We start from the raw sequence: 13,718 nt of genomic DNA, 5'->3' as shown, positions 1-13,718 counted from the left end.
AACTAGAACAGAACTAGAACAGAACTAGAACAGAACTAGAACTAGAACAACTAGAACAGAACTTGAACAGAACTTGAACAGAACTTGAACAGAACTAGAACAGAACTTGAACAGAACTAGAACACAACTTGAACAGAACTAGAACACAACTAGAACTGAACATTCGAATAGCCATTTTTTATATATTAAAATCTATTTTCTTTTAGGAGGGACTTTTTGCCGCTCGTGTCATCTACGATCTACTCTTCTTCTTCATTGTCATCATTATCGTACTAAATCTGATTTTTGGTGTCATCATCGATACCTTTGCCGATCTGAGAAGTGAAAAGCAGCAAAAAGAATTGATTCTGAAAAATACCTGTTTCATATGTGGTCTCAATCGTTCGGCTTTCGATAATAAGACGGTCAGCTTCGAAGAACACATTAAATCCGAACACAATATGTGGCATTATCTCTACTTTATAGTTTTGGTTAAGGTAAAAGATCCAACAGAATTTACAGGACCCGAATCGTATGTCTATGCCATGGTTAAAGCGGGCATATTAGATTGGTTCCCACGTTTAAGGGCCATGTCTTTGGCAGCAGTTGATGCTGACGGTGAACAGATAGAATTGCGTAGCATGCAGGCACAATTGCTGGAGACCCAGATGTTAATAACAAATTTATCACAACAATTGCATGAACTGAAGGATCACATGACAGAGCAGCGCAAACAAAAACAACGTTTGGGTTTGTTGAATACAACAGCAAGTAGTTTTTTGGCCGGCTATCAATTCCAATAAATGAGTTTAGTTTGAAATTTCATAAAAAACTTCATGATTGACAATTATTTTAAAGTTTTTTTTTTCGCGCTTAAGCTGTTTTTAACTTTATTTGAAACTTTTATTTTTATTATTTTATTATATTAACAAATTGTGATCTTTAAATATTTTTAAAACAAACAAAAATAACAACTAAACAAACCTCATATTAATGACTTTTTTGTAACATTTGTTTTTTATAAAAATTTTAGTTTTTTGTTTTTTTTTTAATAATAATTATTACCTTTTTTGCAACATTGTACTTTAACTTAAAGTTTATTTGTTTGTTTTTTATTTAATTTTTTTTTTTTAAATGCACTTTGTGTTTTTGTTACTGTTATACATCTTTTACATTTAAAAATGCAACTGTTATACAACTGTTATACAATTTTATTCTACTAATAAGCATTTAACTTTACTATATAAAAACTAAAAAGCAAACAAAACATTATTTAAATTGTAAACTATCCAAAAAAATTAAAAATTAACAACTATTTAATCGAATGAGTAATTTTATTAAATGTTTGCAAAGAATAATTAAAGAAATAAGAATGTAATACGTCTAGCAGAAAGTAAAGTAAATTGAAGAATATAGTAGTCATAAATTAATATGCAATACACGTTATATTAAGAATAAAAAGCACTATATACAAACAAAAAAACCATAATTAATTTAAAGAAAATTAAACAGAATTTGTCAAAAAGGTAAGAACAATAACTTTTTTCTATTAATATTTATTCAAATCTCCTTAAATGTCTAAATTTCCCACCATAATTTATACCCTTTATATTCACATACTTTAGGCTTAATTAAAAGAATTATATGAATCATTCTGTTTGCTTTTTATTTAGCAACCGAGTGACCCAAATACTTTTTACATCCCTAAAGTATGCTGTAGAAAATTTTTGCAAAAAAATTTAAAAAATCCACCTTGCTGCTTTTTTTGACATTCTGTTAGCCTGGTATTAAGAAATCAATTTGGTGTAAAAATTCTAATTGGAAACTTTTGCAATTCATTTTGTGAGTGACGTCACATTAGCTCAATGCATGAATGAATGTGTAAGTAAATGGTTGAGTGTTTTTGAGTTAATTGGGAACTTTTTTAAGGGAAATTAGTTTGTTTATTAATAAGACTAATAAAATGTAATTTTTTAAACAATGTTTACGTTTAAATTTATTAAAAATTTTTGAGTTTTTACTGAAAAAATTACAATTTTTCAGTAAAAAAATTTTAAAATCTAAATTTTCAATAAAAATCTGAATTTTTGCTAAAAGATTTGTTTTTGAAAAAAAATCGCAAAATTTTGACCAAAAATCAAAATTTTGACTAAAAATTCAAATTTTCACAAAAAAATCTAATTTTTACTAAAAATCATAATTTTCACTAAAAATTCGAATTTTTACCAAAAATCAAATTTTTACTAAAAATCTAAATTTTCACTTAAAATACAAATTTTCACTAAAAATTCAAATTTTTACTTATATTTCGAAGATTTACTAGATATATAAAATTTAACTCAAAATTCGATTTTATTTTAAAATTTCAAATTTAATTAAAAAAATAATTTTCTTCTGTATAATAACAATCTTTTTAACAAAATGTTTTCTATAGAAAAGTCTTTATACAAAAGATTTTCTATAAAAAAGTCTTTATACAAAAGATTTTCTATAAAAAAGTCTTTATACAAAAGATTTTCTATAAAAAAGTCTTTTTTTTTTCACAAAAGATTTTCTATAGAAAAGTCTTTATACAAAAGATTTTCTATAGAAAAGTCTTTATACAAAAGATTTTCTATAGAAAAGTCTTTATACAAAAGATTTTCTATAGAAAAGTCTTTATACAAAAGATTTTCTATAGAAAAGTCTTTATACAAAAGATTTTCTATAGAAAAGTCTTTATACAAGAGATTTTCTATAGAAAAGTCTTTATACAAAAGATTTTCTATAGAAAATTCTTTATACAAAGATTTTCTATAGAAAAGTCTTTATACAAAAGATTTTCTATAGAAAAGTCTTTATACAAAGGTTTTCTATAGAAAAGACTTTATACAAAAGATTTTCTATAGAAAAGCCTATAGAAAAACTTTATACAAAAAATTTTGTATAGAAAAGTCTTTATACAAAAGGTTTTCCATAGAAAAGTCTTTATAAAAAAGGTTTTCTATAGAAAAGTCTTTATGCAAAAGATTTCTATAGAAAAGCCTTTATACAAACGATTTTCTATAGAGAAGTCTTTATACAAAAGGTTTTTTATAGAAATTCTTATACAAAATGTTTTCTATAGAAAATTCTTTATACAAAATGTTTTCTATAGAAAAGTCTTTATACAAAAGATTTTCTATAGAAAGTCTTTATACAAAAGATTTCTATAGAAAAGTCTTTATACAAAAGATTTTCTATAGAAAAGTCTTTATACAAAAGATTTTCTATAGAAAAGTCTTTATACAAAAGATTTTCTATAGAAAAGTCTTTATACAAAAGATTTTCTATAGAAAAGTCTTTATACAAAAGATTTTCTATAGAAAAGTCTTTATACAAAAGATTTTCTATAGAAAAGTCTTTATACAAAAGGTTTTCTATAGAAAAGACTTTATACAAAAGATTTTCTATAGAAAAGCCTATAGAAAAAACTTTATACAAAAAATTTTGTATGGAAAAGTCTTTATACAAAAGGTTTTCCATAGAAAAGTCTTTATAAAAAAGGTTTTCTATAGAAAAGTCTTTATGCAAAAGATTTTCTATAGAAAAGCCTTTATACAAACGATTTCTATAGAGAAGTCTTTATACAAAGGTTTTTTATAGAAAATTCTTTATACAAAATGTTTTCTATAGAAAAGTCTCTAAAACAAATATTTTCTATAGAAGTCTTTATACAAAGGTTTTCTACAGAAAAGTCATATACAAAAGTTTTCTATAGAAAAGTCTTTATGCAAAAGGTTTTCTTTAGTAAAGTCTTTATACAAAAGGTTTTCTATAAAAAGTAATACAAAGGTTTTCCGTAAAAAAGTCTTTTTCACAAAAGATTTTCTATAGAAACTTGTTTAAGCAAAAGGTTTTTTATTGAAAAGTCTTTATACAAAAGGTTTTCTATAGAAGTCTTTATAAAAAAAGGTTTTCTATAGAAACGTCTTTATACAAAAGATTTTCTACAGAAAAGTTTTTCTTACAAAAGGTTTTCTACAGAAAAGTCTTTATGCAAAAATTTTTCTATAGAAAAGTCTTTATACAAAAGTTTTTCTATAGAAAAGTCTTTATACAAAAGGTTTTCTATAGAAAAGTTTTTATATAAAAGAGTTTCTATAGGAAAGACTTTCTAACAATAGATTACTTAAAAGTCTTTCGTACAAGAGGTTTTCTATAGCAAAAGTCTTTATACAAAATGTTTATATTGAAAATATTGAATCACATACCAGGAACTTAAAATTTCCTTTTATTTCTTCTGAAACCTTTAAATTGGTCACAATCTAATTTAACAAATTTTTTAATCAAAAACACTTTATAAACAAAAACCACCAACAAACAACAAAAATTTTTAACTATTGACCCAAGTACTTTAGAAATAAAATACGGACACGTATATAATAAATGAACTACTTGTTGCAAGAAATTCATCAGCAGCAACTTGTTGCAAGCTTTCAATTAAAAGTAATGAATCTGTTACTACTTAATTTAAAATAAATTTTAAATTTACACTTTAAAATTTAGTGGTGAATACAACAAAATACACTTCAACAAATTAAATTGCAATTACGTGATCGATTTAGAAAAAGTTTGTTTTTTTTTTTTTCTCTAAAGAAAAGAAGGAAGCGTAATTTCATGAAGGGATTTTGTTTTTAACCTAAAAATTATAATAATGGTAAATTTTTGTAAAAGTCTTTTACTTTATTGTGGTAAAATTTTTTAGTATAAATACTTTAGATTGTTTAGATAAAATCATTAGTACAGTTTCAGCCGCATCAACAGAAGAAGTTGAATTAGAAAAGAGTTTTTTTTCTTCAATAATATTCAGTTAAATAAATATAGCAATGGCAAAATCTGTGGTAAAATAAATTAAAAGTTTTTCAAATAAATAGAAATTCATTTAAATAGAAAACACTTTAAATAAAAGATTTCCTGTGAAAAAGTATTCAAGCAGAAGATTTTCTATAAAAAAGTCTTCAAACAGAAGATTTTCTATAAAAATGTCTTTAAACAGAAGATTTTCTATAGAAAAGTCTTTAAACAGAAGATTTTCTATAAAAAAGTCATCAAACAGAAAATTTTCTATAAAAATGTCATCAAACAGAAGATTTTCTATAGAAAAGTCTTCAAACAAAAGATTTTTTATCGAAAAGTCTTCCAACAGAAGATTTTCTTTAAAAAAAGTCTTCCAATAGAAGATTTCCTTCGGAAAAAGTCTTCAAATAGAAGATTTTCTATAGAAAAGTCTTCAAATAGAAGATTTTCTATAGAAAAGTTTTCAAACAGAAGATTTTCTATAGAAAAGTCTTCAAACAGAAGATTTTCTATAGAAAAGTCTTCAGGCACAAGATTTTCTATAGAAAAGTCTTCAGGCACAAGATTTTCTATAGAAAAGTCTTCAGGCACAAGATTTTCTATAGAAAAGTCTTCAGGCACAAGATTTTCTATAGAAAAGTCTTCAGGCACAAGATTTTCTATAGAAAATTCTTCAGGCACAAGATTTTCTATAGAAAAGTCTTCAGGCACAAGATTTTCTATAGAAAAGTCTTCAGGCACAAGATTTTCTATAGAAAAGTCTTCAGGCACAAGATTTTCTATAGAAAAGTCTTCAGGCAAAAGATTTTCTATAGAAAAGTCTTCAGGCAAAAGATTTTCTATAGAAAAGCCTTCAAACAGAAGATTTTCTTTAGAAAAGTCTTCAACCAGATGATTTTTTATAGAAAAGTCTTCAACCAGATGAGTTTTTTATAGAAAAGTCTTCAAGCAGAAGATTTTATATAGAAAAGTCTTCAAGCAGAAGATTTTATATAGAAAAGTCTTCAAAATGAAGATTTTCTATAGAAAAGTCTTCAAACTGAAGATTTTTTATAGAAAAGTCTTCAAACTGAAGATTTTCTATAGAAAAGTCTTCAGGCAAAAGATTTTCTATAGAAAAGCCTTCAAACAGAAGATTTTCTTTAGAAAAGTCTTCAACCAGATGATTTTTTATAGAAAAGTCTTCAACCGGATGAGTTTTTTATAGAAAAGTCTTCAAACAGAAGATTTTCTATAGAAAAGTCTTCAAACAGAAGATTTTCTATAGAAAAGTCTTCAAACAGAAGATTTTCTATAGAAAAGTCTTCAGGCACAAGATTTTCTATAGAAAAGTCTTCAGGCACAAGATTTTCTATAGAAAAGTCTTCAGGCACAAGATTTTCTATAGAAAAGTCTTCAGGCACAAGATTTTCTATAGAAAAGTCTTCAGGCACAAGATTTTCTATAGAAAAGTCTTCAGGCACAAGATTTTCTATAGAAAAGTCTTCAGGCACAAGATTTTCTATAGAAAAGTCTTCAGGCACAAGATTTTCTATAGAAAAGTCTTCAGGCACAAGATTTTCTATAGAAAAGTCTTCAGGCACAAGATTTTCTATAGAAAAGTCTTCAGGCAAAAGATTTTCTATAGAAAGTCTTCAGGCAAACGATTTTCTATAGAAAAGCCTTCAAACAGAAGATTTTCTTTAGAAAAGTCTTCAACCAGATGATTTTTTATAGAAAAGTCTTCAACCAGATGAGTTTTTTATAGAAAAGTCTTCAAGCAGAAGATTTTATATAAAAAAGTCTTCAAGCAGAAGATTTTATATAGAAAAGTCTTCAAACTGAAGATTTTCTATAGAAAAGTCTTCAAACTGAAGATTTTCTATAGAAAAGTCTTCAAACTGAAGATTTTCTATAGAAAAGTCTTCAAGCAGAAGATTTTCTAAAGAAAAGCCTTCGAACAGAAGATTTTCTATAGAAAAGTCTTCGAACAGAAGATTTTCTATAGGAAAGACTTCAGACAGAAGATTTTCTATAGAAAAGTCTTTAAATAGAAGATTTTCTATAGAAAAGTCTTCAAACAGAAGATTTTCTAAAGAAAAGCCTTCGAACAGAAGATTTTCTATAGAAAAGTCTTCAATCAGAAGATTTTCTATAGAAAAGTCTTCAATCAGAAGATTTTCTATAGAAAAGTCTTCAATCAGAAGTCTTCAATCAGAAGATTTTCTATAGAAAAGTCTTCAATCAGAAGATTTTCTATAGAAAAGTCTTCAATCAGAAGATTTTCTATAGAAAAGTCTTCAATCTGAAGATTTTCTATAGAAAAGTCTTCAATCGGAAGATTTTCTATAGAAAAGTCTTCAATCAGAAGATTTTCTATAGAAAAGTCTTCAATCAGAAGATTTTCTATAGAAAATCTTCAATCAGAAGATTTTCTATAGAAAAGTCTTCAATCAGAAGATTTTCTATAGAAAAGTCTTCAATCAGAAGATTTTCTATAGAAAAGTCTTCAATCAGAAGATTTTCTATAGAAAAGTCTTCAATCGGAAGATTTTCTATAGAAAAGTCTTCAATCAGAAGATTTTCTATAGAAAAGTCTTCAATCAGAAGATTTTCTATAGAAAAGTCTTCAATCGGAAGATTTTCTATAGAAAAGTCTTCAATCAGAAGATTTTCTATAGAAAAGTCTTCAATCAGAAGATTTTCTATAGAAAAGTCTTCAATCAGAAGATTTTCTATAGAAAAGTCTTCAATCAGAAGATTTTCTATAGAAAAGTCTTCAATCAGAAGATTTTCTATAGAAAAGTCTTCAATCAGAAGATTTTCTATAGAAAAGTCTTCAATCAGAAGATTTTCTATAGAAAAGTCTTCAATCAGAAGATTTTCTATAGAAAAGTCTTCAATCAGAAGATTTTCTATAGAAAAGTCTTCAATCAGAAGATTTTCTATAGAAAAGTCTTCAATCAGAAGATTTTCTATAGAAAAGTCTTCAATCAGAAGATTTTCTATAGAAAAGTCTTCAATCAGAAGATTTTCTATAGAAAAGTCTTCAATCAGAAGATTTTCTATAGAAAAGTCTTCAATCAGAAGATTTTCTATAGAAAAGTCTTCAATCAGAAGATTTCTATAGAAAAGTCTTCAATCAGAAGATTTTCTATAGAAAAGTCTTCAATCAGAAGATTTTCTATAGAAAAGTCTTCAATCAGAAGATTTTCTATAGAAAAGTCTTCAATCAGAAGATTTTCTATAGAAAAGTCTTCAATCAGAAGATTTTCTATAGAAAAGTCTTCAATCAGAAGATTTTCTATAGAAAAGTTTTCAATCGGAAGATTTTCTATAGAAAAGTCTTCAATCAGAAGATTTTCTATAGAAAAGTCTTCAATCAGAAGATTTTCTTTAGAAAAGTCTTCAATCAGAAGATTTTCTATAGAAAAGTCTTCAATCAGAAGATTTTCTATAGAAAAGTCTTCAAACAGATTTTCTGTAGAAAAATTAATGATTTTTGAATTTGATTTAATATATTATAGAGCATTTTGATTATATCTACCTTGTTTGCTGTGTTGTGGGTGGTCCAAGGAGTTGAGTTAGCTGCTGCCGGTAAACATGTTAAGGACACTAATGTTGAGATCTCCAAAACTGTGCCCAAACGTAGTTTAGATGCTTTTATTGGTGATGCTGGCTTTGGGGGATCTGGTTGGCAACAAACTGCTTTAAAATTAAATGGTTTTCAAAATGGCTGGAATCCTTGGAATGCTCAGTAAGTTAGCAGTTAAGATGAACATAAATAATTTTGTTTAAATGTTATGTTTAACATTAGTACTAGTCGCTTAGTGTCGGGACCCTCACCCAATGAAGTGGCCAATGCTATACAGGCCGCTAAACAGGCATCTGCCAATGTTTTGATAGCTCAACAACAAATGCAGGCAGCCAAAGAGAATGTTTTAAATCAACAGCGAATGGCTATGGAAAAAGAAGCCAGTGCTACCATATTGACACAAAAATCTGAGGCTGCTGCTGCTATACAACGTTCTGAAGCAGCTGCTGCTGCTCAGGCGGTGTTATTGGCTCAACAACGTTTGGCTGCTGCTAAGGCAGCCGTGGCCCATCAACAACGCATTGCTTCGGCTAAAGAAGCTGAAGCAGCGAATGCTTTGCAACGTTCTGCTCATGCTGCTGCTGCTGAAATACAAAAAACTGAATATGAAGCCTCTAAAATGGGACAGATGGCTCGTAATAATAACGCTGGCGCCGCTCATCATTTGACTTTTACTAAAGATGCTGCTTTTAGTCCCATAACAGCTGGTACTAATCATGTTCCCAATTTAGAGTCTTTAGGACCCTGGTCTGCAGCCGCCGCTGCTGCAGCTGCCGGTTCTAAATCGGGAGCTCCAACGGCTTGGTTGTAAATTGTACAGATTATTTTTTATGTTATTTCATATTTTTTTTATAGTTTTTAAATAAATGCAATTGAGAAAAAGTATTTTAAAGTTGTTGTTTTTTTACTATTCTTCTATATTTAGGGGTTTTTAAATTAAATACCTTTAAAGAAAAATCTTTTATTTTTTTTTTTATAATATTTATAAATTTTATTATTTTTATAGGTTTTCTGTTTTTATATTATTATTATTATTTTTTAATTTCTAACATATTTAAATTATTTTCTTTTTGAGGGATTTTTTTTATACTACATTCTCTTTTTTGTTTTTTAATTAAATTTTTTAAATATAAATCACTTAATTTTGTTACAATAATATAAATCAATTTATTTTTTAGTCATTTTAGATAAATTTTATTTTTTTTCTTAATTTAAATCATAAAAAATAATAAAAATTATTTCGAAATTCTTAAAAAACGAATCATAGTTTAGGGTCATGATGGGATGTTTTTTTGTTTAGGATTTTTTTATATATATAAAAAAAATAATACCAATTGCTGAGGAAAGTCATGGGATTGTTTTTCAAAAGAAAAATCTTTCTTTCTAGAAAAAACTCTGAACTTAAATTTTTTTATAGAAATGTAATTAAATATAAACTTTCGAATTAAAAATTTTCTATTGAAAAATCTTTCAAATAGAAGATTTTCTATGGGAAAAACTTTGAACAGAAGATTTTCTATAGAAAAATCTTTCGAATAGAAGATTTTCTATGGAAAAGACATTCAACAGAAGTTTTTCTTTCAAAAATTCTTTCGAATAGAAGTTTCTATAGCAAAGTCCTTCAACATAACATTTTCTATAGAAAATTCTTTCGAATAGAAGATTTTTTATAGGAATGACATTCAACAGAAGATTTTCTATCAAAAAAGATTCCAAATAGAAGATTTTCTATAGGAAAAACTTTCAACAGAATATTATCTATCAAAAAGTCTTTCGAATAGAAAATTTTCTATTGAAGAATCTTTCAACAGAATATATTCTATTGAAAAATCTTTCAAATGGAAGATTTTCTATGGGAAATACCTTGAACAGAAGATATTCTATCAAAAAGTCTTTCAAATAGGATATTTTCTATAGAAAAGTCTTTCCATAGAATATTTTCTATAGAAAAATTTTTCGAATATAAGATTTTCTATAAGAAAAACTTTCTAGAGAAGATGTTCTATCAAAAAATCTTTCGAATAGAAGGTTTTCTATAGAAAAATCTTTCGAATAGAAGATTTTCTATGGAAAAGACATTCAACAGAAGTTTTCCTTTAAAAAATTCTTTCGAATAGAAGTTTCTATAGCAAAGTCCTTCGACATAACATTTTCAATTCTTTCGAATAGAAGATTTTTTATAGGAATGATATTCAACAGAAGATTTTCTATCAAAAAGGATTCCAAATAGAAGATTTTCTATAGGAGTCTTTCGAATAGAAAATTTTCTATTGAAGAATCTTTCAAAAGAATATATTCTATTGAAAAATCTTTCAAATGGAAGATTTTCTATGGGAAAAAAAACTCGAACAGAAGATTTTCTATTGAAAAGTCTTTTAAATAGGATATTTTCTATAGAAAAGTCTTTCCACAGAATATTTTCTATAGAAAAATGTTTCGAATATAAGATTTTCTCTAAGAAAAACTTTCTAAAGAAGATTTTCTATCAAAAAATCATTCGAATAGATGGTTTTCTATAGAAAAATCTTTCGAATAGAAGATTTTCTATAGGAAACACTTTCAACAGACGTTTTTCTTTCAAAAATTCTTTCGAATAGAAGTTTTTATAGCAAAGTCCTTCAACATAATATTTTCTATAGAAAATTCTTTCGAATAGAAGATTTTTTATAGGAATGACACAACAAAAGATTTTCTATAGAAAAGTCTTTTAACTGAAGAGTTTCTATAGGAAAGACTTTCAACAGAAGATTTTCTTTCAAAAATTCTTTCGTATAGAACTTTTCTATAGCTAAATCTTTCAACAGAATATTTTCTATAAAAAAATCTTTCGAATAGAAAATTATCTATAGGAAAAACATTCAACAGAAGATTTTCTATCAAAAAGAATTCCGAAGAGAAGATTTTCTATAGGAAAAACTTACAAAAGTCTTTCGAATAGAAAATATTCTATGGGAAAGACTTTGAACATAAGATTTTCTATCGAAAATTCTTTGAAATACACAATTTTCTATTGTAAAGTCTTTCAACAAAAGATTTTCTACAGAGAAGTCTTTCAACTGAAAAGTTTCTATAGGAAAAACGTTTAACAGAAGACTTCCTTTCAAAAAAATTTTCGAATAGAAGATTTTCTATTGAAGAATCTTTCAACAGAATATATTCTATTGAAAAATCTTTCAAATAGAAGATTTTCTATGGGAAAAACCTTCAACAGAAGATTTTCTATCGAAAAGTCTTTCAAATAGGATATTTTCTATAGAAAAGTCTTTCCACAGAATATTTTCTATAGAAAAAATTTTCGAATATAAAATTTTCTATAAGAAAAACTTTCTAATGAAGATTTTCTATCAAAAAATCTTTGGAATAGATGGTTTTCTATAGAAAAATCTTTCGAATAGAAGATTTTCTATAGGAAACACAATCAACAGACGTTTTTCTTTCAAAAATTCTTACGAATAGAAGTTTCAGAAGTTTTTCTATCAAAAAGTCTTTCAATAGAATATTTTTTATAGAAAAATCTTTCAAATAGAATAGTTTCTAAAGGAAAGACATTCAACCGAAGATTTTCTTCCGAAAAGTCTTTCAAGTAGACAATTTTCTATAGAAAAATCTTTCAACAAAAGATTTTCTACAGAGAAGTCTTTCAAATGAGAAAGTTTCTATAGTAAAAACTTTCTTTCAAAAGTGTTTTCTTTCAAAAAATCTTTCGAATAGAAGAATTTCTATAGAAAGATCTTTCCACAATGAAAGAAAGACTTCCAAAAAGAAGATTTTTTATAGAAAAATCTTACAACAAAAAACTTTCTATTGAAAAATCTTTCAAATAGAAGATTTTCTATAAAAAAAATCTGACGTTTTTCTATAAGAAAATCTTTTGTATTGTATATTTTCTATAGAAAACACTTTTAATGGAAGACTTTCTATGAAAAGTCTTTCAATAGAAGATTTTATATGAAATAGTCTTTCGAATAGAATAATTTCTATAGAAAAGTCTTTTAATAGAAGTTTTTCTATAAGAAAATCATTCAATAGAAGATTTTCTAACAAATTAAAGATTTTCTCAAGAAAAATCTTTTAAACGAAAGATTTTCTTTCAAAAATACACAAAATTCTTCTAAAAAAAAGTTCTTCTATAGAAAAATGTTCACACAAAAGATTTTCCATTGAAAAGTTTTCAAATAATCTTTAAAACTTAAGATTTTCTATAGAAAAGTCTTCAAAAGAAAAGATTTCCATAGAAAAGATTTCATACTAAATATTTTCAATAGAATAGTTTTTGAATAAAAGATTTTTGATAGAAAACTCTTGAAATTCTTTAATAAAAAGATTTTCTATAGAAAAATTTGTAAATTTTTATATAGAAAATAGCTTTAAGATCATGAAAAGTTATTGAAACAAATAATTCTCTATAGAAAACTTTCAAACAGTTTAATTTTGCAAAGAAATTTTTTTAAAATTAAATAATTTTTTTTTATAACTTTTAACTGAAATTTAATATTATGGGATTTTGGGATCTTTTACTTTTTTTGTTTTAAAGAAATTTGTATCTTAAGGTGTTTTGTGGGCGGGGTAGGTTGGCTTGGTTTTTTTTTTTTGTAATTATTTAATGAGTTTAATTTTATATTAATTAAATTTGTTTGCAAATATGTTTTTGTTGTTATGTATAAATGGTTAGAATTGTTTGCAATTTTGTTGTATGATTTAAATGATTGTTAATTTTATATAATTTTATATTATTATTATTTATCATAATGTTGTCATAATTAATAAAAATTGTATTATTTTATTTATTAGTATTTTTGTTTATTATATTTTTAATTTGTATTAAACAATTTATTTGATTTGCGTTTAACTACTTAACAATAAATTAAATATTTATTAATTTATTTCATAATGAATTTGTTTGTTTTTTAATTATATTTAAAATATTTTTTGGTTATTTTTTGTGTTAATTTAGAATATGATTTTTTTATTTTTTTGTTTTTAGCATAAGATTTGTTTTTTTTTTTTTTGGCGAATGAAAATTTAAGGAAAAGAAGAATAATTAAATAAATTTTAAGGAAAATAAAGAAAATATCAAAATAAATCATCTCAGAAACCCCATTAGTAAGATAAAGAAAATTTTGCATTTCTAAATCGTAATTGACAATCTTGTTTTTAAAAGAAATATATAACAAAATTCTTAAGCCTTGAAAATTACATATCAAATGATATTTTCTACAAGAAATTTTAACCAAGATTTTGCAATAAAGTGGCTTAAGTCTGAAAAATTTCTTTATACAAATCCCTCCAAACGTTTCGTGAAAAAACTCATACATAAAGTGTACATTGCAAAACTTATTATAAAAAA

General features: G+C 25.4%; 2 protein-coding genes across 5 annotated transcripts in view; both read left to right on the top strand.

Moving 5' to 3' along the window:
* LOC119606130 (inositol 1,4,5-trisphosphate receptor) overlaps positions 1-1,451 on the top strand; it is a 43,773-nt gene extending 42,322 nt beyond the window's left edge. For all 4 annotated transcript variants that reach the window (XM_037959520.1, XM_037959524.1, XM_037959523.1 and 1 more), the window contains one exon: positions 207-1,451. In XM_037959520.1, the coding sequence (XP_037815448.1) occupies positions 207-782 (576 nt within the window). In that variant the 3' untranslated portion in view covers positions 783-1,451. The remainder of the gene's footprint in view (positions 1-206) is intronic.
* Positions 1,452-4,759: 3,308 nt separating this feature from the next.
* On the top strand, positions 4,760-9,182 carry LOC119606123. The gene is made up of 3 exons (XM_037959512.1): positions 4,760-4,841; positions 8,304-8,533; positions 8,594-9,182. The coding sequence occupies exons 1-3, from the start codon at positions 4,827-4,829 to the stop codon at positions 9,180-9,182; spliced, it is 834 nt and encodes a 277-aa protein (XP_037815440.1). The 5' UTR covers positions 4,760-4,826.
* The last annotated feature ends 4,536 nt before the right edge of the window (positions 9,183-13,718 follow it).

This window comes from Lucilia sericata, unplaced genomic scaffold (genome assembly GCF_015586225.1).
Source record: "Lucilia sericata isolate MDLA Ls3-8-SP2 unplaced genomic scaffold, ASM1558622v1 Contig000553F_arrow, whole genome shotgun sequence".
In the NCBI taxonomy this organism is placed as follows: Eukaryota; Metazoa; Arthropoda; class Insecta; order Diptera; family Calliphoridae; genus Lucilia; species Lucilia sericata.
Note: the sequence above shows the minus strand (reverse complement) of the source record. Positions and strands in the feature narration are given on the sequence as shown.